The sequence below is a fragment of the Perna viridis genome, chromosome 9 (genome assembly GCF_037379345.1).
Source record: "Perna viridis isolate PV_CMFRI_1.1 ecotype Kerala chromosome 9, ASM3737934v1, whole genome shotgun sequence".
Lineage (NCBI taxonomy): Eukaryota > Metazoa > Mollusca > Bivalvia > Mytilida > Mytilidae > Perna > Perna viridis.
In genome coordinates this window covers 40,125,170-40,152,583 of record NC_142453.1, presented here as the reverse complement: position 1 = coordinate 40,152,583, position 27,414 = coordinate 40,125,170, and the positions used below count along the sequence as shown (strand labels likewise).

Genomic DNA, 27,414 nt, shown 5'->3' with positions numbered 1-27,414 from the left:
ACCTTTTTATACGTTTACATATCTTTCCTGTATCAATTTGATCCGAAGTAGTGACCGAAATCTTTTACCAGAAAGGCAAATGAAGATAACTCATTTAATACTTTAATAACGTAGCAACTAAGAAATTATTCTAACTGCTTTGTAGTGTCATCAAGGAAAGTAAAAATGACAGATTTCCATGTATCTTTAGGGCCAGTTTTATACTTAAAATACTTTCCACATACTAAATATAAAAACTATCACAGATGTAATGTCTGGTGTGGTCGAATTAAGATAATTTTGCTTATGACATAATATCAAATGAAAAAAAGTAAGCTCAATGTTTTAAAGTCCTTTGAGCATAGATTGCAATCATTTATTGTAAACTCATTAATGTCAGCAACGAAACGATTACAATTGACTAGTTTCTTTATCTTTTAATAGTCACCGCCTTCAATTTTTTGATATAAATTTGGCAGTATCTTTGTCAAATTTATATTAACTTTAGAGGAGACACTTGTTAACACATCTAACTGGTAGGTCTTTTTTTATGATATTAGATGTTATTAGAGATGCCCTTAACCAAGACCATATTTTGTAGATTAAAACCGAAAATAAAGCTTTTTGGGGAGTTATTTATGCATATGTCTATTCATATGTTCACCCGTAATAGTTTTGATGGTTTTTAGAGCATTTATTTATTTTGATTAATTTTAGAAAGAAAACTTGCAAGTATTAAGTGTTGACTATATTGCCTAAAACAAAATAGGCAAGCAAGCGATCAAACATACTATTGAATATGCAACGAAAACGTAGGGAATGTTATTGTCTGCGTTTTGTCAAGGATTTCACTATTATAATTCTTGACTTGGTAATTGACCTGTGCTACTTCCAAAATTTTCCGATCATTCAATTTTTCCTTGAATTTGTACATAGTATTTAGCTTACTGTAGTACATCTTTTGACAAAATATACATTTTTTTTTGCTTTGCAGTTTTTGAGCAATAAGGATAGAAAAATTGCTATTAATAGAAATAGAACCACATCTGGTATTTTAGGGTAATTTTTGCCAGAAAATTTCAATATGCAACTGAATATTAAGTCATTTTAACTTAAAAAAGAATTAATATATAAGATCAAATATGAAATTTTATTCGATTTATGTTGTTGTTGAAGAGCAGCTGGGCTTTTCTTTCACCAAAGTAGCAAACATGTGACAATTTTCGACTATTTACATATATATATAAAAACCTCTTATTTGCAAAAACCTAAAATTCAATTTGTGTACAAAAGTAATATCATATGGACCATTCATGACCAAAGCAATAAGCAAAGTGTTAGAAAAGTAACATAATGTTTAAATGATCTTTAGGTACAGCATCGGTTTCTCTATCAGTCAAATTGAAAATCATGTAAGTTTCAATATAAAGGTTACCTAATGTCAAAATTGTGATAACTTATATTACAGAAAGAGCGTTGCCAAGCATATTAATAAAATACAATGTAAAATAATCCATACAAATATATGTTTATGCGTGATGGAACAAATTTTTATGATGGATTCAGTTATATGCCGGATTAATAGGTATGCTGAACACATCTACATTATGAAAATATAAAGTTTGTAATCTCATAAGGAACAACGAAATAGTATCCTTTTTCAACTTTTTAAGTCATATTGTTAACGGGGTTATAAAACTGGTAAGGTTATCTGTTAGCTGCACTGTTTCATTCATGACATTTTATATTTCATAATTTCAAGTCAAACAAATTATCTCAAAGAATCTGTGTATGCAATAGATTGGGTCATTTCAAATATTGTGCCTCTAATAAAAGAAACATTCCTCAATGTACGCCTCTGAAACATTTTAATTCTTTGTTTACACAGAGAAAAACTGCTGGAGGCTGACATTTTTGTTCTAGAAGTTAAACCCTTTCCTTGGAGTTGTTTCCCTTTTACATCAGTATCACTTTAAAGCTTTATTATCAGAAGTCATTCAAAAGTTATAATGACTGAAAACCTTTCCATTTTGATTACCTCTCTCTTACCCCAAGGCTACTACCTTAACCCGCAAAATAAAAAATCGTGGGAACGATATTGAGTAACAGAACAATCATGGGAAGAGTAACACAAATTCAAAATCAAATATGATTTAGAAATTAGAAAACTGAATAAAAACGGAATGATACTCATTCAAGCGTTGCATCCAAAATGCTTAGAATGCAAACATATGATCTACAGCGGCATTTTCAAAAACTAAATTGTTATTTGACACAACATGAACCAAGCAAATATGTAGCTTTAAGTAAGGAAATCATATTTGTCAAGGGAATATAGTTTATCTAAAAAAAAACCCGTATATCATTTAACTTGAAATATGTCTTTTGGAAATATACAGATTAGAACAGTTCTTGCTACCTTTTAAATATCAGAAAACTGAGTTTTACATCATCACCCTTCATATCCTGTACTTAGTAATATTCGACTTTAAAGTTTTGCCTTCAGGCATGTGCGCGTAAAATCTTGTCATGGGTCTCATAACTAAATAAGAAGCTTGCCGTAACTATGCTTCCTTTTTGTACCACGCTAAATTCTTACAATTAGTCTTCGACAAGATCAAAATAATCAGTATATAATTTTTTATGATCGTTTTTACGAATTTGTGGATTTTACATTAAATCCAAATGCGTCATCAGAACAATTTTGTGCAATGTTGCATAGTTTTTCTTTCATTTTTCTTAAAAGAGTAATCAAAGAAACCAAGGTTATAGCGGTAATCAAAAGATTGTAATCCAGGGACAAAGACCAGACATGGAAAACAGACATACACAACGAAGAACATAAAGTAATTAAAATCATACGTACAAAGTAACAAAAGCAAATGAGCAACTAGGACTCCACTTAAAACTGGGAGCATAGATCAGGTGCACTGGTAGGGTAAGCGTCTTCTGCTTTTCTAAAAACACCCGCCGAGTTGCTCATAAAAAGTCAAGTCCGGGGTAGAATAACGAGGAAAGGAAAACCATGACCCATTGAATAAATCAGTTTTCATGGTGCAGATGGATACACCATAACGATCCACGAGTTCATGATGACGACCATAAAACTTCTGTAGTGATGACTTCAATCTTGTAGCAACATAACCCTGTTCCAGAAGCCTATCTGTTAGAGTTCTAGCGCGATACAAAAAGTCTGCGTAGTTTCGGCAAGCTCTGGCATAACATATGAATTGTGATATGAACACTCCATACGCACGTGCCGAAGGGAGGTTGGCACAAATGAAAGGAAAGTTGACAATTCTGAATGAAAAGTTACGTTTGTCGTAGAGTTTGGTCAATAGTTTTCCTTGACCATCGATTTCTAAGTGTAGGTCAAGATATGAGGCTGACTTCACATTGTCTGTAGAACCCTTTATTTCAAGTTCTTTTGGTTGATTGATTGATTGATTGTTGGATTTTAACGTCCGAGCAGCAATATTTCAGCTATATTCAGACGATGGACATGAAATGGATGATAAAATGAACATGAAATGATGAAATGAAAAAAAAGGATGGGCACAAGAATAATAGGGTCGACAAATTTTGATTGCCACAAGATAAAAGGGAGGGATGGGCAGGGTTGGACAATTTAGCTTTCTCTGGCGGAGCGCAAAGGTTCCTACTCATATCGAATACTACAGCAGGGTTATTTAACGTGCGAGGTACGTGGCATCTTTCCCAACACAGTGCACCTCTATTGATTGCGGTCAGGTTTTCCGTATTATAGCCTGATAACCCCAGCATCTTAATACGCCAGGGCTACCCCATTCTACCACCTGGGGCACATATCCCAGTTGCTCTGTGGGCAGAGCGCCTAGCCCCCGGCTAGGTTTCTGAACACTATTTAGTCGCCTTTTAAGACAAGCTTAGCGCTACTGCAGGCCTATTCTTTTGACACCCGGACATGCACGGGGCAAGTTCATTAGGGTAGATGCGATGTATCAAATCCCCGAAATTAGGATCGTTTAAAGATAATACATAATCTGTATAGCGGAAACTGAGATTGTCGTGGTAGAACTAGAGATTCTATTTGACAGTTGTGAATATAGAAGTTAAAAGTTTTGAAAGAAGTTTGATGGTACATTTTGCAGATCCAGCTATGAAACGTTGTTTGTGTGGATTTTCTTGTGGAGTTTAGGAATCTAGTACATAGACGGTAAATCATAATCATGGTCCTTGGTAGAGAGACCAAAAGAGGATAACACAGATTTATGGTTTTCCACAATCTCTTCTTTGGAGAGAGTGGGAGCAGTAAAAGTCTTATGACTGCTACGTCTTTCTCCGTCTACCTCTGATGATAAACATTGGATGTAAAAAGTTTTGCAGACAAAAACAATGTTGTTTTGGGCTTTAGCTGTTGGCACGACAACATATATGTCATATATAGTAGACAATGTTTTTGCTACATCGGGGTCTTTGAAAACTGATGTAGCCTTGGCACTTATTGACCTACTTAAAAGTTTCATTCGTTTCAAAATTAAAGACCTCACGGCCTTTAACCACTCTCACAGAGAATCAATGTCTTCTTGTTCTCGTTTTATCCATTTTCTTGCATAGTCCTCGACGGTATTCATAGGAACTTTAAAGTTATAATTCCAATTTATGGAGCGTGGTTCACGATACTTGGGACCTTTAGAAAGAATATTACGCAGAGATTCGTTTTCGATAATGATTAAATCTGCCGTAACGACGTGACCAGAATGACCATATTTGAATGGAGAGGTTTTGTCAGGTGGCTTAGCCTTGAAGTCCTCAATCTCAAAGTTCTTCAATAGCCTTTTATAATTGAAAATTGTGGATGCAAAGGGTGAAGTATAGGTAAATGAAATAATTGTCTTTGAAATACGGGGGAATTTTGTTGGTAAAGTTTTTATGATGGAGGATGTTAGCCAAATTAATCGCATCTATACCTTTGTTGACAAACGGTAGTGGAAGAAATGGTCGTTTTTCTTCATCTTGACTTTTCACACAAACTGGTTTAAAAAGTCTGTGGAAACCAATATCATAATGATGGCAACAAGTTTGTATAATGATGAGGTGGGGCTTTTTTTTAATGAAAAGCAGAGAACGTTTACCCTACGTGGTTCATACGTCCAGTTTTTTTTTAGGGAAATCCGATTTATTTTTATTTATTTCCACCTGTTATTTTGGTTTTTCATATTTTTTTTGTATGTGTAGTCCTTATCACTGGATTGCACATTTTTTTGTTTTCGCAAGATTCTTAGTTCCCTTGATTACGCTTTGTGTGTACATCTGCACCATGAAAACTGATTTGTTCAACGTGTCATATTTTTTCGTTCCTCTTTCGTCTACCCTGGACATGATTTTTATTAAACTCCTCGTGTGTTTCCAGAAAAGCAGAGGACACTGCCCCAACCGATGCGAAACAAACATTCAAGTTTTCTGTATTTATAATTGAAATTACTATCATAGTTTTATCTATGCAGATAGATACAATATTTTTTTTATCATTTAGAAATTTAGAAATATAAAAAAAAACAGCATAATCAGCTTCTCAATATGACTCCTACAAATGGAGTATAAAAATTGATCATATAATACATGATTCTAAAAAGAATTTGTATGTATGGTAATTATTGTGTTATCAATTTTGTATTTTAGACGTGTTTTAGTCGCCAAACATGAACATAAATGGAATCATCGCATCACTGCTAGTAAGTATTTGTTTTAAATGTGATATATCAAGTCAGAAGATGACTACAGTTATTTTGTTTAATAGTATTATTCTTATTGATAATACGTTTAGTATGTATACAAGAGATCGGATACCGGTATATCGTATGGTGTTCAAATAATTTACAATCGTTGTTGATTTGCTGGAAGAATTTCTCAAACGTCGTTTTTGACGACCGCTGTTAAACGGTTTAGTTGCATCGGGATGTTGAATCTAATTGTGATTTCTATCAGTAATTCATGATACAATTTCAATGCTCATTGACGAATGAACTTGTTTTCCTTTTACTTAAGTTGATAAAAATAATTTCGTTTGTAATGTATGAACGCTTAAATTTCGGAAATGGATCATTTTAAATGTAACCTGACGATAATATTTATTATCAGAAGTAAACGTAGACAATGAAAGCAGTAATAAGACTTTTACTGCTACGACACTCTCCAAAGCAAAGAGAGTGGAAACAATAAATCTGTGCCATCATGTTTCGGTCTCTCTATCAAAGATGATTTTGATCTACCGTCTATATACTTAATAGATAAACCCCATATGAATCAATACAAACAACGGTACATAGCATGAATTTTGCAAAATGCACCGCCAAACCTCTTTAAAAATTTTTACCTTCTATACTCATAACTGTCAAAGAGGATCTCCAGTCCTACCACGACATCTGTTACTTCCGTAGTGGTACAAGACGGTACACCTATGTAGTTCTTGGTTGTAGATAAACCGAAGAAAATGTTTTCAAAATGCTTGATTTTTTTTTTGTCCAGTGTGATGGACGTTTTTTTTAAACCAGCGGTCGGCATTCCAATGGGAACAAATTGTGATGACCTATTCCTACACTCTTATAAGGTTGATTTTATGGCTGGTCATATCCGTAAAAAAGAACATCGTTAAGCTAGATTCTTAAATTTTTAAAATTTTCATTCCGTTATGTCAACTTTTTTTTCCTTCTGTGGCAACATTCTATCAGCATTTGTGTGTGGAGTTTTCATATCACAACTCATACGTTGTGCCAGAGCTTGCCCTAACTATGCAGACTTTTTATACGCACTAGACCTCTTACAGTCAGGCTTTTGGAACAAGGTTATGTTGCTATTAGATTGAAGACGAAAGTAAAGAAGATATATGGTCATTTTAATGAACTCGTGGGTCGTTACGATGTATTCTTCTGCACAGTAACAACAATATTTTCAATGTGTCATAGTTTTCCATTCCTCTTTTGTCTAATCTGGAATTTTTATGAGCAACTGGGGGGTGTTTCTAAATAAGCGTACCCTAACGGTACACCATAGTCCAAGCTCCCAGTTTGTAGTAGAGTCAGAGTTACTCATTTACTTTTGTTACCTTGTATTATTGTTTTGGTTATGTTATGTTCTTTGTTGTGTGTGATTGTTATTTTAATATATCATTTTTAATTAACTATTTCAAAAATCACTCATTCGCTACTTTTTCAGCATAGACTTATACAAAAATCAGATCTTTGATTTTTCTTCGAGATTTTATTTCACACGAAATTCCGATTTGTGTAGTTTATTCCATTTTAATATTTTTAAAGGAATGTTGATATAACTCATATGCCTTTGTTAAAGTGATATATATTTATGTATTGATAAAAATATATTAAATACGGAAAAGACAACTGCCGATGAAATGTCCAGTTTTCATTGTCAACAAAACATTGCATTACAGGTAATTCAAACTTTTCCAAAGACAGTGCCATTGAATATCGACATGAGTAATCGTGCATCGCAAATCGGATATTGTATATCGCAAAACGTATACCACATATCGCACAACGTACACGGTATATAGTAAACCGTATATCCCGTATGTTGTATCGTACATCGTACATGTGGTAAGTTTAAACGATCCGAGAGTGTAGGAGCCAACAAATAAGTACATGAAGTGAACGTGGATAATCGTATTAATTAATATTTGAATTGTAAAATTAGTAGATAGTAAGAACATTGCTCACTCATGTATAATTTATACAATGTTATGCCAGTCAAGAAAATTCAGTCATTAAATATAAATCAAATTTATTTCACAGGTAATTTGCTTATGTCATCAACGCACGAAAGGAGCCCAGACTACTACAACGGTTAAACCTTCAGCTCAAAAACTGCAATTTAGTAAGAACCTTTTTGTTTTTGTTTTGATATAAGGCATAGTTTTTAGCGATTTTTAGGAAAGAGACCCTCTCTATAAAAAACACATTAACAATTCTTGATTATGTTACTTACAGTTGCGATCATTTTTTACCTCTCGTTGACTTTGTCAGTGTTTGTTATTAGAGAACAATTCTAAATTGTCAGAAACTGTCCTGACAATCGACAGACCATTTCGCAATCTCAATGAGTTTGGACAATATCTGCCATTATCCGTCGTGGGTCATGACTGCCGCAGTCAGGAACTGTTCTTGGTAGAACTATACCATTTGACGTCATTCTGAAAAGCAATAACCTGGACTAAAACAATTCATGACAGATCATGGTAGTTCTGAATTACGTCATTCAAATAAATAGGTCACTTTCCGGAATTAATTATCATTGTTAAGAACATGATATAAATATTGATACTTTTTTACATTTTATATTATAACTTAGGACTTGCGGAAATTATAAAGAACATTCATATATATTGTGCACGTATGTGCCATTTTTAATGGCTTTGGAATTAATTATACAAGTCACGGTCACCAGTGTGACACTAATATTGACTATTTCAACATTTTATACCATAATTAAAATCATTGTGAATATTAGAAGCACTGTATATATATATATATATATATATATATATATAGAGAGAGAGAGAGAGAGAGAGAGAGAGAGGTAGGTCTGAAAAATTCCCAACGAAGTTAGAACTGTCAAATTTGCGATGCAAATTTTTGGTCGTTCCCTCGAGGGACTCGAACTCGTACCGCTGTGACATCTATGGCATCACCTCCTGCACAAAGTCCTGCGCCCTAGACCACTCGGCCAGCTAGGCTATATTTAAATATGGCGGTGTTGCCATAGATGTCACAGCTGTACGAGTTCAAGTCCCACGGTTGGAACGACCAGAAAATTGCATCGCAAATTTGACAGTTCTAACATCGTTGGGAATTTTTCAGACCTTTCTATACATTTACATATCTTCCCTGTATCAATTTGATCCGGTGAAGCAGTGTAGCGAATAGAGTCATCACATTCATTTATATCAGAGGTTTTTGTATTTATGTCATTTTTAAAGAATATTGACTGAAAATTCTGTGCATCAGGCACGAACATTGATTACTTTAACATTTTATACAAAAAATTGTGACCCTAATTCTATTTAAAGATAATTCAACGGATAGAATTTGCAGAAACATATAGAAATATTTTCAATTACTCTTACATTAATGGTCTACTTAATTACCATGAAACTGAAAGATTTTGGTAAAGAATTATGCATATTTATTTGTATTACATGTGGTATGATCTAATATGTTCATACTGAGTGGCAATTTGAGTAATGAGCAGTGAGTTACTTACTTAACCTCTTCGTCTACAATGGGACTTAAGACTTCAAAAAGTAGTTCTTCGTGTAGTGATGCGTGGTAAACCTTCCTTTCTCTTTCCGGATGGTGTCGAATGAAGAGCTATCTTGGGTATCCTGTTCTGGGGCATTCTATTCTTCTTTCTGCATGTATAGTGCAGGTCTTTGTTGCGGATCTTTTCAGCAAGAACATGTATGTATTTTTGCTGAGGTAGTTTTTGTTACATGCCCTTCCTTTTTCTACACAAACATTCGGACCCATACAGGAGGACCGATTTAGCATGACTGTTTTAAAGTTTGGGTTTAGTTCTCAGATTGTAGTTATTAGATCAAAGGTGAACAAAATGCTGAGAGTGCTTTGTTGAGTTTGCTTTTATGTCTTTTCAAGCTCCATTATCTTTACTTATAATGCTTCCTTGGTTTACTAAATCATCAGCTCTCTATGAGCTCTCCACCGAGGTCTTCTTGGTACTGATATTAAGCCCACTTTGATTGAAAAGGAATGTTTAATTTATCTGTCCTTTTTTGTAAATGGATGAGATGTTCCCTAAGACTTGTGTAAGGTCGTTTATAAGTCAAGATCATCTAGGTGGCTAAACATGGTCCAATGAATACCTCTTTTTGTTCATTTGTTTTTTGTCTTCGAATACAATCAATGACCTCTAAAAGAGAATAAGTGATAGTATACATTTTGCCTAACTCCTAATTTGACACTGAATGGGTCTAATATTGTATTTTTTTTCCGAAATAAAACTGCACTAAATGTTTGAGTGGAATGCTCAAGTAGGACTTGACTTTTTATGAGCAACTCGGCGGTTGTTTCTAGAAAAGCAGAGGACGCTTACCCTACCGATGCACCTGGTCCATGCTCCCAGTTTTCAGTGGAGTCCGAGTTGCTCATTTGCTTTTGTTACTTTGTATGTTTGATTTTAGTTACTTTATGTTCTTTGTTGTGCATGTCTGTTTTCCATGTCTGGTCTTGGTCCCTGCATTGCATTCTTTTGATTACCGCTATAACCTTGGTTCCCTTGATTACCCTCTCATAAGATTACATATCTTCATTGGTATTCCATATGATCTAACTATTTTCCACAATGTTTCCCTGTGCATACTGTCAAATGCTTTTTGAAAGTCTGTGAAGTTGATGTATAGAGGAATTTGTCATTCTATAGACTGTTCTTTAATTTCACGAAAGGCAAATATTTGGTCTATTCATTACTTATTCTCCAGATTGTTCCTCTTACTATGAGAGGTGAGTGTAAATATAAGTGCCGAGTAATTAAATTTGAACCATGGGTGATTTAAAGATGAGTAGAGATGAGTGCTTAATTAGGAAACTTAAGTGATACAGTGACTTGCTATTCTGAATTACGTCACGAAAAATAACATGATTTCTTCAGTAAGGATCTGTTAAGAGGTAAGACAGTTTAAAACATTCCTTTGTCTCAACCCACGGTAGTTGCTGTCAGAATCTTTCAAGTATTAGAGCAGAGTGTGTTCTGACCCAGAACAGCTTAAGTTATACCCTGTCATGATCTGTCAGGATTTTTGTTCTATCATACAGGTATAACAGTTTTCCTGACAGATTCAGACAACATTTTTGAGAGGTTAGAACGGATCGCGCCTGTGTATTGTAGTATTTTTGTTCGTGATACTTAAATCAATCAATTGAAAAAAGTATCACAGTAAATATACGTAAAGAATTTCTCTTATATATTAATATTGTGGAATTTTAAAACGTAATTTCCGTTTTGTTTTCTAAAAAAAAAAACAATTTATGAATGATACAGATTCGTTGATAATATAATACAAAATCGACTGAGAAAATATTGACAAGATATGGCAGGGAAGGATATTTGTGAATTGTTGTAACCATAATTACCCCTTCCCTTCCTCAAGGAATCAGTTGGAAGCGAGGGGCAAAAGTAAATATAAAATTCCTTCAGACATTTTATTTGTACTTGAAAATTTACTTTGCAAAATCTAAAAATATTTTAATAATTTTGCTGTCTAGAAAATAATGTTTATTTTATATATCCAATACCCTTCATAACAATGACCCTATACTTTTTTTTTCATTCTCAAAATTGGATTTTCAATTATAAACTGTATACCGGTAGAGAGGTTTTCCATAGTTCTGTTCCAGCTTATATTAATAAAATTAATTTTGATTAGTTTTGTTTCTTCACAAGTATACGTTAATGTCAGATTAAAAATAACATAAAAAACATTCAAGGGATGTAGTTAACAATTTAAAAAAAAGTTCTTAACTATTTGGTGACTGTGTTGTTCGCAGGATATATATTTCTGTTGATTCATATTGGTCACAGGGTCGACAGCCAAGATACTATTTAAGCACATTCAATAGACATTTGCGTTTCCATGTCATTATTCCGAGTTGAATGGTGTTTCTGTTCTCTTATAATCATAATCCATATAGATTAAAGTTGTTCTTGATTTTATAACATTTTATTATTGGGCAAATGTTTCATAAAAAGAAACATATCATTTTTGTAGCTTGACATTGCGATTTGTCTGCTATAGGGGAGTTACCTTTCTAAAGATGGCATATTTGCGCGTATATTGTGTGTTGGAACTAGGGATCTAAATGGTTTTCTTCTATTTCTGATTATCTCAGAGTGTATGTATTGTCTGTTCCACTATGATTAATAAAACGAAATATTAGCATGTTAACCAGGCCATTTTTAGCTCTAAGCAAGAGATCTAAGCGGGACATCGGTTATCTAATAAATAAACAACACAGCAGTTATTTTTAAGCTCAAACGTACAGACAATATTTGCAAGTAACCGTCCAATAGTCAAAATATGTTTCAAATTAACATTTTCCGGATCGTAGCAGGTACATGTACATGTACGTTTAATCGAGTGTGGTCCTGGCTTTATAATTCATGCAACTGAACGTACGTTGATAAGAGAAAAGACAAGTTTAAGTGACATTTATATATTAGCAAATGCACTCATAAAACTAAACAGAGAGTAGTTTCGACAATTATTTTTCTCAATTAAGTGTTTATGGTATACTTAGATACTGAAGTTTTTACATCTAATATGGTTCCAAATTAAGAGACCTATTATTTTGTTAAACTCGTATTCAAAAGTCCCTGTCGTAAAAATGCATTGAGGGTACCCTCCGAAGACCTGAAAATTTAGAAAACCTGACATGGCAGATTATGACGACATAAACAAATCAAAACTAGTGATGAGACTAAAAACAGCTCTGTCTCATACTATTAATCGACACTCGAAAATTAGAAGCCTTTTCAAATGTTTATTACACTGCAACGCGGAAATGTTCTAAAATAGTAAGTTATCTCATAAATAACCAAATATAAGTTTATCATTGTCATAAAACAATGTACTGTGTTTGAGTAGCTAACCATTTAATTGTATATGGGGCATTGGGAATGGGATTAGTGTATAGAGAACTTATGACTGGGACAGTGTGTGAAGGAATAGGTAAATTTGTTTTAAAGTATACAGTGTATATTGATATAAACAATGCATCAAATTTAATGAAAAATGTTTTTGAACGAAGAATAAAAACATAAAATTCAATTTGATAATGTAAATATTCTGTACAGAAAAAAATTCTATTGGGATAGATTTTTCTTGGGGTGAATTTGAATGGGGAAAATGCAGAATAGGAATGGTATATGGTATAAATGAAATGTAATACTATTCTACACATGTGCACATCAATTATTGTTTAAAAGTAATGTGCGTGAATTGTATCCTAGAAACTTAAAATAAAATGGCAATAAAAACGATGATACATTGTCTACCAATTGGTATTAAAAGTTTTGTCAGGTGCGTTGATTGTACACCCTAGTGTATTAAGTATTGTATTGTTTTTGGAAATGGTAATAATGTTTTCTTTTCATAAAACACAAGATGATATTCATTTTGTTCCATGTCCACGAAACCGGCATTAGCTTGGGAAAACATTACTTTTTAAATCAACAATGGATCATTAGTATAGTATAAACTAATGACAGCAATATTTTCCTATTAGTTTTAGATTGAAAATGCCAAAAAGACCACCTCGTTGTTCAAAAATACATGTTTATTTATACATACACAAATAACTAACTTCTTTCTTGTTCAATTGATTTTTTTAAGGTTGCGAGAACGGTAAAGTGGCAAACATCATATCTTCTAAAGAGAAGCTTATGTACTTTGATGGCACACACTACTGCCATGTCTCAAACTCATCATGCAAGTGGCAGGTTTGTATTTTTATAGGCATACAATCTTAATTCAATTGAGATACTAATTGGTCTTCAATGGAATATTAAACCAAACTTGTCTGGTTGTGTACGAGAAAATAAAAAAAAAAACAAACAAACAAACAAAAAACCAAGAAAATTGTAAAATGATCTAAACCTAACCTAAGTATATTGACTTCTTTTGAGTTTAACTGTTATGTAGGTGATATTGTAATTCTTTCACACGCAAGCGCCATGTTTGCGCCCATGATGATAATATTTTTTTAAATATAAATCACCAACACACTGAGGCTTCGATAACTGAATTACACACTGTAGAACCTCTTCGTGATACACTTGGCTCCCTATTTCAATAGTCCTCGCTACGAGTTTTCTTGTATATAAATAATGTATTGATTTAGATTTTCCAAGTATTGTGCGATCGTTACGCCTTCCCAAACTTGTACAGCGTATCGAAATTTGCAATATTGATATGATTGCAATATTGGTAACATTCATTTAATTACAACTGTGTCGATGTCACAGCAAACAAAACATAGGTTTTTGAGGGCATTTACCGACCTTGTAGTCAGACTTGTCTTATGATTGTACAAAACTTGCAGTGTTACAAATGTTAAAAGCCCTAATATACTGAGACTACATTCATTAAATTTCATACCGTATAACTTCTTTGTGATTGCTTTGGGTACCTATTTTGATTGTTTAGGGTTCTTCTTTTATACAATTAATTTTTGGATTAATATCTTCCTATGTATTTGATTCTAATGCTGGTGATGAAAGGATACTCCTTGAAACACGTGAACAAGAAAACTGATTGTTTGTTGATCAAGGAACTGTCGTGATTTTACAATTTTACATAAAAAAATGTATGTTATCTACAAAGTGTTTTACCCTTCCGAAAATGTTCAGTGAATTGGCACTCCTATTTAGGAAACGACTGTCCGTACCATAGTTAGTCATATTTTAACGGATACAGTCCAAATATAACTGATTATGATTGTCAATTTGGCCGAGTTAGACGGACAAAGTTGGCACAATCTAGTAACTGTTTAAGTTGAAATTTCGAAAGTTGTAAGTCACTTTTCAACTGTGTAAAATTATTTTGCGTTTAATCAGACATATCTTGACTGCTTAAACGTATTATGCGTTTAATCAAACGTTTTCGGACTGACTAAACCAAATTTGCGTTTATTCAGACAATTTTTGCCTGACTGAATAGATTTTGCGTTTAATCAGACATGCTTGTATTGTTTAAAGTTACTTTATATTTAATCAGACGCTTTTTGACCGATTAAAGTATTCCGCATGTTTTCAGACAGCCATCTTTACTCATTTCGCTTTTAATCAGCTTGAAGGCTTATTCGAACATACTTGTATATAAATGACCAGCAAATCGGGACATGTGCAATAATTACGGTGGTAATTTCGGTGATTGATTTTATTGTTATTTATTATAAAAACTACCTCCTATTGAAAATTATGTATTAAAAAATATTTATTTATTCAATGATTTGTGGCTAGTGTTAGTAAGAGTTGATGATTTACTCACAGCCAAGAACCTGTCAATACATCTTCAGGTCGTTTTGATAGTGTCTAATCTCACCAGATTTTAATTTCTATATTCAAATACATCACGTCTCAATAAAAATACATGTATTTTTTCTATACATGTAATTATCATGATTATTCTATAATGTGTTTTTGGCATTTTAGGGTATTTTTGGGTATTTGTATGGACCCTTCTGTACACATGTATCTTTAAACTGTTATATATCGCACGTTTTCTTTATTTTCACGCCGACATTAATGTGGAAATATGATATTTAAATAGCAGTCCACCTAAGAATCGTGCAATTTTCACTGTAAATGATTTATTGATGTCAGATATTTTATCCGAATTTACTTTAAATCAGTTGAATATATTAGAAAACAATAAGTAAAATGAAAAATTGAATATTTTTTTTTACCTTTACCATAGCAACGACCACTCCTTAGCAACCACCAATTTAGGGCATAATTATCACTTATACATCTCAATTTGAATGTTTGTTTGTTTGTTTGTTTGTTGGGGTTTAACGTCCGAGCAGCAGTATTTCAGATATATTCAGACGATGAACATGAAAAGGATAATATAATGAACATGAAATGATGATGAAATGAAAAAAATGCCACTGGAAATAGGGAGAGGTGGGTAGGGTCGGGCAATTTAGCCTCCTGTGGCGGAGCCCTATGGTTCCTACTCCGGGAGAATACCACAGTAGGGTTCTTTAACGTGCGAGGAACGTGGCATCTTTCCCAACACGGTGCACCACTCTGGTTTGCTGTCAGGTTTTCCGTATTATAGCCTGACAACCTCCGCATGTAACACGCCAGGGATACCCCATTCCACCACCTAGGGCACAAATCCCAGTTGATCTGTGGGCAGAGCGCCCTAGCCCCCGGCTAGGGTTCTGAGTAATATTTAGTCGCCTGTTACGACAAGCTTAGCGCTGCTTCAGGCCTATTCTTTTGACACCCGGACCTGCACGGGGCCAATTTGAATGTAACTTTATATATCTAATGGTGGAAATTTGTCAAACTACATAATTATATTAATGAAGTGTGACTTAAGGAAAACAATTAACAATAAAGTACAAAGCAATTCGATTGGTTTAGATCTGGTTACCATAGCAATCAAAAGTTTTGACATTTTGAAATATACGAAAAAAGGCTTTGTTCAGCACTTTTCGTATATCCGTTACATCCTTCATTTCGTGTATTATAAAGCTAGAACATTGTTGCTTCTAGGAAATAATTCGACTGTCTTTGTTGGTATAAACTGCTAAAATCCCCCAAAATCTTTCGTAACACAGTGTTAGCCAATCATTTGCACGATATAAATGACGCTGACAATCAGCTGACTGTTCCTAGGCTTTGTTTAATTTTCGTTTTCGTGCTAACAGTTTAAACTCAATACTTACAGACCCGGTTTGCACTCATATGTGTAATACATGACGGATTGAGGTGTTTCTTCTCTTAACAGAGATATCTTAGATTTAAAAAAAAATATCTACCCAGTAGATAATACAGCCATTAAACCTTCTGGGTAGAAAACGGATTTTTACCCGTGTTGTATATGCGTACTAGTAATACTTGGGTATACCTTATAAGCATAACCAACTGCAATCAGGTCTTATATGAGGTGTAGTCCTGAAAACCCGGGAATTATAAGAGCCGCATTTTTTTCTTGTACGGTAGCATCCGTATGTATGAATGAAACACAAAATAAATAAATCTAAATTAAAATTTCATGATTGTAATGAGATATTTATTCAATACACTGCTGGGTATCTTAATTGAACAAACAGGTCATGCAGGTAATACGTCAAGGTTCCCGCCACAGGTGTCAAAATTACGTACACCTGTAATTGGGTACTCGTTTGATCGATGTGTTCACGTTTCTCCAACATTTAATTATTAGACTAAAACAACATCAATTAAGGTTAGGGATTATGGGGTCCTCAAAAGGGTTTTATAGTCTAAATTTACCTGTATTTTACCTTTTCCGATCAAAAATGTTGGATATTTTCAAATAATTTCATTGACTACAGACACAATAATATAAATTTATTGTCTTTTTTCATTTCAATTGTTGTTCTGTTTTCGCAAAAAGAAACTAGCATATTAAAGCAATAAATATTTAAAAAATCTTTTTAAGGTAATTATTTGAATTCTTCTTTAAGATAAATTAATTTAAAATTTGTTTAGGCAATGTCATTTCATTCAAACTATTTACAATAGCCATGTAATATATATACTTCATTATTATTAATTACAAGTTATTAATCCACTTGTTTCAATTTTCATGATTAATGGACTTTTTAGCTTGTGTCTTTATATTTTTAATATATATATCTAATTGGGACAATTTTCATTCTACGAATCCCGAATATTATTCTACAGATCTAGAATTAAAGAAACAATAAAACTATAATCTACCAGTACGGACACACGACATCGAACCTAAATAATTACGGAAACTGGCGTACTGCTACGGTTCATCGTGAATTTGTTGTGTGTGTTTTTTTTGTAATAACCTTGGTAATTAGAATGGTCAATTTATAAATAAATGTAGAAGTTTTATACTGATCATTTACAACAATACGCTTACGTTTAGATACGTTTGAAATTAGTCTCCGTATTTTCCTTTTATCTCTAATTTTTGCAATTTGACGATTATTGGAGGGGTTAAAATTCAAACGATCGATAAAAAATGATTTAGTACATGAGTGCTTTGATTACCAATTAGTTTTCACCTATAGTGCAAATCTGTAATTTCATTTTGACATTAAAAATTTGCGACTAACAAGTTATTTTTGTAAATTACTGCTTGATTTAGTCTTCCAAAGTATTGTCTACGTGTATTACATTGAGAAAGTTAGACATTTTTAGCGGAAAATCACTGAAAATCAGTCTATGCCAAGATACCTCATTATTTGCACAAACTTAATATTGATTTGTTATCGGCTAAACGTGATAACATTGTATTTGTTAGGCAGTACAATTGTTACAGTATGAGCGTTTACATACGAGTACGAGTTTGCAATCATTTTTTCATAGAAAATTTGACCATATAGAGCAAAAATACAGAGGACATTTAGATCAAGCAATCACTCGGGATTGAAGTTCAATAAATTATTCCCCGATGAAGACTGTGTGTTTCCCTCATGAATATAAATGTTTAATAGTCGTGAAAATGATGTAAATTTTACAGGAAAGATATTTCACGTTACACTTTTTTAAAAGAGCATACTTGTATCGTGCAATCGTACCTCATATTAATCTTATAAATTGTGAATAACGCATGCATTCAAATAATGAGTTATCGTAAACCTTATAATTTACTACGGCATGTAACCATGTAATATGAAACAATGCTATTTAAAGCATTTTAAGTGTCATCGATGGTATACCCGACATTGACATGACAACTTTATGATCGGTTGCATGACTTTTTATGATTAACGATATATGAAAAGGATGGGCATTTTAGTAACAGTATATGTGATAGAGGTTAGCATTTACAAATAGGCACAATGCATTTACGTAAGATTATTGATTATTGATATGCAATAAATAAATCAACCTTAAAATTATCAAAGTAAATAAAGATTTACAGAACATACATGTAACAATAAATTAAATAAACGTCTAAATATGTTAAATATCAACTTAAGTGATATTTACATCACAATATAATGATAAACTCTGAATATTTCCGATAATCGATATCCTTCTTCAGCATAAAACTTAAGTTGATGTTTATTTAATAAATGGGTGTCAGTTTTTTATTGTCAAAATATATTAATGGGGAGGGTAAAACTTCCGGGGCCGCACACCCGTACCCTTTTACCCTGTGCACCTTTGGTGCTCTTATGGAAATTGTACTTACAAACCCTTGTGTGTCCCAACAACGACCTGCTGTTATTGAGATGACGACTACTATTAGTATTACTATCAATAGTGTGGGTACATTTACTAAGTACTACATGTCGAAGAGGTTCGTAATTACTATCTTACTTTCTTGATTTAACCATTGTGCCAACCCTGCTCCTTACGCTAAAGTAAATCTGGCTGATTATTAAGATAATTTCAAGGTCCCCTTGTAGGCTACTCAACGAGTTCTCCTATAGAGGTTTAAAAAATAAACAAAAATAGGTCTTTCTAGGTACTCCTGTAGCTTATTTTATCCACTTGTGCACTTAATACACCAATTATCCATGCATATTAGCTTGAGCGTTAAAGAATAATGTTATTAATGTAGCTCCCCTTTGTCCTCGCATAAAGGGTTTAAATACACCACGTTCTCATGATCAATATTTTACATGAGCATGAATATAAATTGACACATGGGTGCAAATCGTCCATTTTATTCACCTGTGTAAATGGGCACAGTGCAAAGTTCACTTTTGATAAATTGTGTAAATATATTTGGGTGAGTATTTTCCTAAATGGGTCTGTTGATCTATACGTGTACGGATAGCAAAATTTACATACCCATGTTTTCGACAAGTAAAGTTAGAATGCTGCGCGGACAAAAACAGGCAAAATGATACCATTTGACCGTATTGGTATTCAAAACTTGTCTAACAGGCAAATTAGTTATTTAAAGTGCCACAAATGGTAAAAAAATCTGATCATAATGACGTAGAATAACTGAATTACAAGATCAATCATTATTTTTCTTCTTATGTTCTCGAGTTTATTACTTTTGTCTTTTAATCAAGAACCAATTTTTCAAATTTATTTAGATTTGTTTTTGTAATACCAGTATGGTATGGCAGTTTACCAGACTATCGCAGCGGATGGCAGTCAAAGCCGAGCAAGAGACAAAACCGGGAAACTTCCCGAGCCTTGCGAAGCTACCACTGTGCAAATTGAGTGACTCGTGTTGTCGTCCTTTTTTTGCATGAGACATTTGAGTGTTGAGTGATATCCTAATGAAATAAAAAAAAAAAAAAGAAAAAGAAAAGGAAAAAAAATATTAGCTACAATTTTAAAGATACCAAACATGTCCAGTTTTTAATTCAAATATTTATTTCTTATTTAATATCATTACATCTCCTGAAAATTTCCCAATCCCACGCACATGTGATACCATCTTATTTATCTATAAAAGAAAACATCGCATTGTTGATATGAGAAGTGTCCATTTGTATTATACATGTATAAAAATATACATGTATATAACAAAGCAGTATTAAAATTTTGAAATATCAATAAATTAGGGTAAAATATACTCAATTTTAAGATAAAAGAGTATTTCTTGCCTATGCAATATATCACTTTAGTGCTCTAAATATAAATAGAAAGTAATTGTTACGTCAAAAAGTCTATATTTTGTGTATATATATCATTGTGAACACATTTTTCTTGTTCCAGAAGAACCAAAATACAAAACAATTATAAAGTATTGGAAAAAGTACTGTTTTTTTTTTTAAATAATTAAGCTATTCTAATAAATTCGATACCATTTTATTGGTCTAAAAAAGAAAATATTGCATTGTTGATATGAAAAATATCCATTTTATTGTACATGGTACATTACAAAAACATTTCCATTAGTCTCTGAGTATGAAAATATTGAAATTTTATAAAATGAGGGTAAAATATGCTCAGTTTTTAGATAATAGAGTGTTTTTGACAGATGCGATACCATCTAATTGCTCTAAATATGAAAAGAAATTAATTTACAGATGGAAAATGTCCTTATTTGTTGTATATGGATAATTGGGAACACATTTTTCTTGTTCCAGGAGAATAAAAATACCCAAATTTCATAAAGTGTTTGTAAAAAGTACTCTTTTTTAAGATAATTTAGCTATTTTAGCTAATGCAATCCCACGCACATGTGATATCATCTTATTTATCCAAAAAAATAAAATATTGCATTGTTGAAATGAAAAATGTCCATTTTTATTATACATTATTAAACATTTCACAGGTCTGGGAGTACGAAAATATTAAATTTCATGAAATTGGGGTAATATATACTCAATTTTTATTTTCAAAAGACAAACTGTTATCACTAGGGAATGATCACCATGAAATCATAAACAGTTGTCATTCGGGAAATTTTTTCCCGATCATTCCGGAAGGCCATTCAAATATTTACAGTAGTTTATAATATGTACAAATAATGTTCGTATGTTTGAAACCAATTAATTCCTACAAGTATTGATTTCTGACAAAAATATTGTCTTTTCAATGTAATCGGAATATTGATTTTGGCATAGAAAACGAAATTACAACGATGTTCTGTAAAATTGAACTACAATTATTATCCAATCAGAATACAGAACTGTTGCACGAAGAACGTCACACGATACACGAAGAACGAAGCACGAAGTGTGAACACGAACGGCACACGCACACGAAGCCCACACTGCACGATACACGATCCCACGAAACACGCACACGAAGCACACGCTACACGCACACGAAGTACGTTAAAATGGGAATGTTTCACATTTCAGGAGGTGTATGCATAAAAATTTCACATTTTAGTTTAATAATAGTGGCCATGTTCCCTCTTTAAACGAGAAATCTGAGAGAGTGCACTCATGCACAAGTGTGTGTTACGGTTGATACATGTAAATGCTTTTATTATTCTAAAGAAAAATTCTGTAGCTATTCAAGGGCAGATTCGAAAGGTTTTGGGTCCGTCGCAGAATTTTTCTCGGCTATCACTGCTCATTTCTGACAATTTTCGAAGAAACTAAAACAGGAAACTGTGCAGAACAGAAGATCAGATCAATGTCCCTAAAAAATCCAAACATCTCTGCACCCAAACCTACACTGCATACATCAAATACCATTATACATCAAAGCCTCGTGGTCACGGCCCATAATGTGACATGACGCCCTTCTGTGTAATGGATACAAACATGTTACATGCACAATAAACAATATTTTGTTGACACGCATGTTGCTTACATGTAATTGTATACCAAATAGCTTACATTATTAATTATCGACTGAGTGCATATAAAAGGTTCAGGATACATAAGGCATTGTTCATGATAGCGTCTATGAGAAGAAATTAACATTTGCTAATGGAAAAAGTATTTAATATATAGTCTGTACAATAAGTAATTATAAACATATGCCTGTACATACATGTATAACAAGCCTTGCTATTATAACCTTAAACCTACCGGGAACGGCCTGTGTTTTTAATAGATATAATCGAACACAAACGTGATCGCTGGGTGCAGCTGCTTAAAAGAAGCTAAAACTTTGTATGAAGAAATTCGAAAATACGGTACATATCTTAAAAAGTTTACTACTGAGAAATGTAAGCACGACATCGCTTTGCACCTATATTATAATATATCTGTCAAATACTTTAACTAGGCTACATGTACGTATTTACACATGACCGCTTAGAATTTGCATGTACATCCATTTATCAAACGGAACGACAAAGTAATTCATCGGGTAACTGGCTGGCTAGTGTTCGCATTGTAAACGTTATTTTATTTACTAAACAACCTTCCATACGTTTTTTTTTTATTTGTGCGTTCTTTTTTTTTTCAAACTTTGCTTCTAAATTACAAATTGTACAGATCAAATGAAAAATCTACAATACACCCTTCATATGTATTGATTTTCTATCCTATATAAGACATAAATTCCCCAAACTATTCTAGTCGGCAAAATAAGGCTTCATTGACCTTAATCCCTTCATTAAATATGCACGGTCTACATTTGTTTTTCATGTATGATTTACTTATGAGCCGGAACTTGCACCGAAAAACCTCAATCATAGCGACAATGGTCACTATTATTGGTTCTTAGATGAACAAAGTACATACAAAAAGGTCGATTGTGACATTTAACCAGACTCTTGCAAAATGATTTGTGGCGATAAGGTGTGAAATTTCAAAATGCTGAATACAAGATGCACTGCAATAACTGGAGAAATAATTAAAACTAGAGGAGGATTCGAAATTTTAGAAATGGAAAGTTTTAAGCTATGACGTTTAAAAAAAAGGTTCCATGCTATTATAAGATCATTTGCCTCCGATTTTACCCAAAACCAACACAATAAAGAGAGAAAGGAGACACCCTTCTGTATGTAAAACAGCTAACACGAAAAAAAAAGCTTTTGAAAAGGTTAAAATACTGAGATTAGACAAAAATACATTCGAATAAAACAGAACATAATTTTGATTAAACGCAGAATAAGTTCTGAGAATCCAAACATGTCTGGTTAAATGCGGATTACCTTTAGTCCTAAAATGTCTGAATAAATGCAAAATGAGTTTACTCGACTCAGTCCATAAACGCAAAATACGTTTAATCAGTTCAAAAACGTCTGATTAAACCAAAAATACGTTTAATCAGTCCAAATGTGTCTGATTCAGCGGCAAATATATTTAAAATCATATGGTAACTTACTCGGCCAAATATTAATTTAGACAGTTGATACTAAAGACTGTTCCAACTTAAGCGGTCAAAATTTGTCCTTTTGCCAGTCATTATCAGTCACATAAAGACTTTATCAGTTAAAATACTGACGGATAGTCGTTTTTTGTACAGTAGTGATATATATGCGATGTATATATAAAGAAACAGTGTTTACAAATCATAGATTAAATGACATTTTCTAACGTACAGTTAAACAACTTGTTAACTTTGGCTGGCTCGACCACTTCGTCTGTTTCCGCATTAACGGACATGTCTAACAGCAAAATGGCTTACAATTACGTGCCTTTGAAGACCTCGCGCACGAGCCTTTAACAAACTCGTAACAAGGCATATTTTCAAAACGTCTCCTTTCCTGTAAGCAGTAATGGGATGCGAATCGTTGAATATTGATGACATGTATTCGTCATTGAGAACTATGAATCAAAACAGTAAAGATTGCTATTGTACATGTCAATGTTCCAACGTAGTATTATTGAACAGAAACTTTAACAAAAAGTAAAGAGATTTATTTATCAAAAGAATAATCTATAAATCTAAAGGGTTGGTCGACACAATTAAATAGCACGATTGCGCAATTGTATTTTGAATATATCCGCGCAAAACTATAAATTCAACTTAGTTTCAAATTAATTTGTCTGAATGGCAAATATATAAATAGAATCTCAACCATACCAGCATATACTCAAATTTCGAATGGAGTAACAAAGGCATCCAAAAGAAATGTGCATACAAGGCAGATGCATATTTCATTACTTTTTGAAAAAAAGGAAATTCATTTTGAATTATGCAAAGTATTAAAATTTTCAGAATTTGTACACTTTTCATGATTTAAAAAAAAATCGAAAATGTTGCATTTATGTGTATACGTGTGTGTGTGTGTGCGTCCTAGATTTTGGATTTGTAAAAACATTAAATGTGTGTATGCTTTGTAAATCGTGTTCTATTTGTATTCTAAAAGAAAGTCTTCTGATGATATATTCCAAATCAATATTAGTCAAGAAGGCTATTTTATTGCACACTATCGCACACTTTTTTTTATTTCAATGCTTCTTTTATAGCACAAAAACAATATAACTATTATTTCAAGTCCTGTTGAGACGAAACAAACCGTATTTGGTGGGAATAATGCATCAGTCTATAGGTTGGAATGTTTGAAACTCGATGGTTTTCAGAAAACAGCTACTGCAAAGTTCATATTCAATAGGTAAGTCATGTATATTTTTTATGGGGGCGATAAAGGGGTGGGTGGGTGGGGAGGGGAGTAATGAATTGGTTCTAACAATTTTTATTCAGGTGCGAAATTTATTTTTGTCTCATATAAAACAGTTTAGTTATTTTCACTATAATTTGGCTATGTTAGTTATTGTTTATACTCATATGAGAATACAACAATTTATTGTTTATAAAAAAATAAATAAATTAAGAAAAAAATATTTCATATACTCAAGATACTATATATATATATATATATATATATATATATATATATATATATATATATATATATATATATATATTAACGTCTCAGATAATGACGATTCTATTCGCTTCACTGCTCCATCGGATCAAATTGACACAGGGAAGATAATGTGAACTTATAGAAGGGTCTGAAAATTCCCATCGATGTTAAAACTGTAAAATTTGCGATGCCGATTTTTGGTCTTTCTCTTCGTGGGACTCGAACGCATACCCCTGTGACATCTATGGCAATACTGCCTGCACAGAGTCCAGCGCCATAGACCACTCGGCCAGCTAGCTAGGCTGTATAAAAATATAGCTTTTCGCTGACCGGGTCATTCCTCCTCGTAGGATTAAACTAGGGCTGCAACTTAGTTCAAGATGTATGGTAGTACGGGGCAGTTCATTTAGGTGTTATTATGTAGGATATAGGATCAAATTAATAATGCATGTCACAACAAATCAATATTATACAAACGTCTTAGAATGTGACGACTCTACTCTCTACACTGCTCCATCGGATCAAATTGATACAGGGAAGATAATATAAACTTATAGAAGGGTATGAAAAATTCCCAACGAAGTTAGAACTCAAATTTGCGATGCAAATTTTTAATCGTTTCCTCTCCGGAACTTGAACTCAAACCGTTGTGACATCTATGGCAACACCGCCTGCACTAATTTATATGTTGTGACATGCATTATTTATTTGATACTCTATCTTATATAATAACACTTAGATGAAATGTCCCGTACTACCACACATTGTGTTCTAAATTAAAGTTCCTATGGCATTATACTATTTTATTATTAAATTATATCATACTTTCGATTTCTGTCATAAATAAGTCTAGAAGATTGCACAGCGGTTCCGAAGATGTTAATACACTATAGAAGAGAACAACCGCATTTTGACATTTCTCAACGTATCGGGACGTACATAAGAGGACCAGTTCTTATTCAATGACAGTTTAATGCAAAACTGGTGTTTAGCAAATTGAGTTACATGACTTATGCAGTAACTTTACTTCTTTATTTATTTGACTTTACTAACACTATAAATTTTCTCTCACATAACGGTTTAATGTGCAGAATTTGGTCGCATTATCAATACGTCGGATTACGTTTCAATACGTTCTCGTACGTGCTTGCAAACAGATACAAGGGTTACAGTGATTAAATGACTGTATGTGTTTTATGTTATATTTAATGATGATGTTTTCTTTTATATTTAATGATGATACTTGCAAAACATATCAGTAAAATATATAGTAGAGGTAGTTTAAGTCGAAGATACTAAGTTATGCACAGTAAAACAATTATTGTTGTTATATTTGCACCAAAATGACCCTTTTGTTGCCCAGACGTTTAAACGATAAATACATCTTACACTAATGGTGTAGCGACTAAAGCAAGACTACTTCATGTGCCTAGTTCCCAACGGTGTCAAACTGAATTGGATTGAATAATAATTGTGTTACCCGTACCTACTTTTCCCGATACTGAAATAATATGTTCGCAAATATTCATTTTTACAGAACACAAAGATTTTTGAATTGATCAAGATATGTAATAATCAGCATAAATTTATTTTGCATATTAAAAGTTCATAAATATTTCCGATATTACTTTTTTCGCTTATTGTTTATCTCATTTCTACTTGAATTTGATGTATTCTTGAAATTATTCATTGGTTGAAATCTTAGATAAAAGTTATAACTATATACTGAATGATGTAGTGGAAATTTAAATAAGAAGCTGAAGAGACAATTCCACAGTGTTCCTAGCGTGATTATCCGTACCAGCAACAGGCAGATACAACATTGTATAGAAATAAAATAAATAGGGTCACCCTGCATGAACTATAGTAAAGTACCAACCTCAAATGGTTCAACTTCGTGTGATTTGAAAAAAAAGTTAACCCATATATTTCATATTTTTTTCAAATTTATGGTGTTTTAATTGCATTTATTGCGGATACCCGTCTTAAAATGGCGATAATGGCAAAATTTCACAAATTTGAATTTATTACTTTATATACAAGTTTAACATACTGTTCAAAAGGCTGAGTGAATTGTGATAGACATGATTGAAATTATCAACACTGATGTTTGTTTGTTGGGGTTTAGCGTCCGAGCAGCAATATTTCAGCTATATTCAGACGATCAACACTGATAGGTCGATGTTTAACGTTTTTATCAGTTTGCTTGTTTTGTGTGAAAGAAAAAAAACAACAGAAAATCAGTCTAAGTCTCACAGCTTTCAATAACGGAAAACAAGAAACACTTCAATAAGTTAAAAATAAATAAGTAGCAGTCCAGCTTAGAAATGTGTAAAGGGCGACGCTATATGTGTTTTATCTTTGCAATCAGTTCAATTTGGTCTAAAAACAAATAGTTCATTATATAGGGGCATTTTTGGCGTGAACATTTTCTATAAACCTTTTCTTTTATAAGCAGGTAGATTTAATTTTCCATGTCCTGACTCAATTGCATA

General features: G+C 32.8%; 1 protein-coding gene across 2 annotated transcripts in view; it reads left to right on the top strand.

The window, feature by feature from the left end:
• Positions 1 to 414: 414 nt before the first annotated feature.
• The window catches only part of LOC148608493 (uncharacterized), a 45,140-nt gene continuing 18,140 nt past the window's right edge, over positions 415 to 27,414 (top strand). Inside the window, exons 1-5 of one of the 2 annotated variants that reach the window (XM_088547301.1) lie at positions 415 to 515; positions 5,641 to 5,693; positions 7,770 to 7,851; positions 13,382 to 13,488; positions 24,519 to 24,664. In XM_088547301.1, the coding sequence (XP_088403427.1) occupies positions 5,661 to 5,693; positions 7,770 to 7,851; positions 13,382 to 13,488; positions 24,519 to 24,664 (368 nt within the window). In that variant the 5' untranslated portion in view covers positions 415 to 515; positions 5,641 to 5,660. Of the gene's footprint in view, positions 516 to 2,719; positions 2,826 to 5,640; positions 5,694 to 7,769; positions 7,852 to 13,381; positions 13,489 to 24,518; positions 24,665 to 27,414 lie in introns of those variants that run through there. The other variant, XM_088547302.1, reaches the window with a different exon arrangement.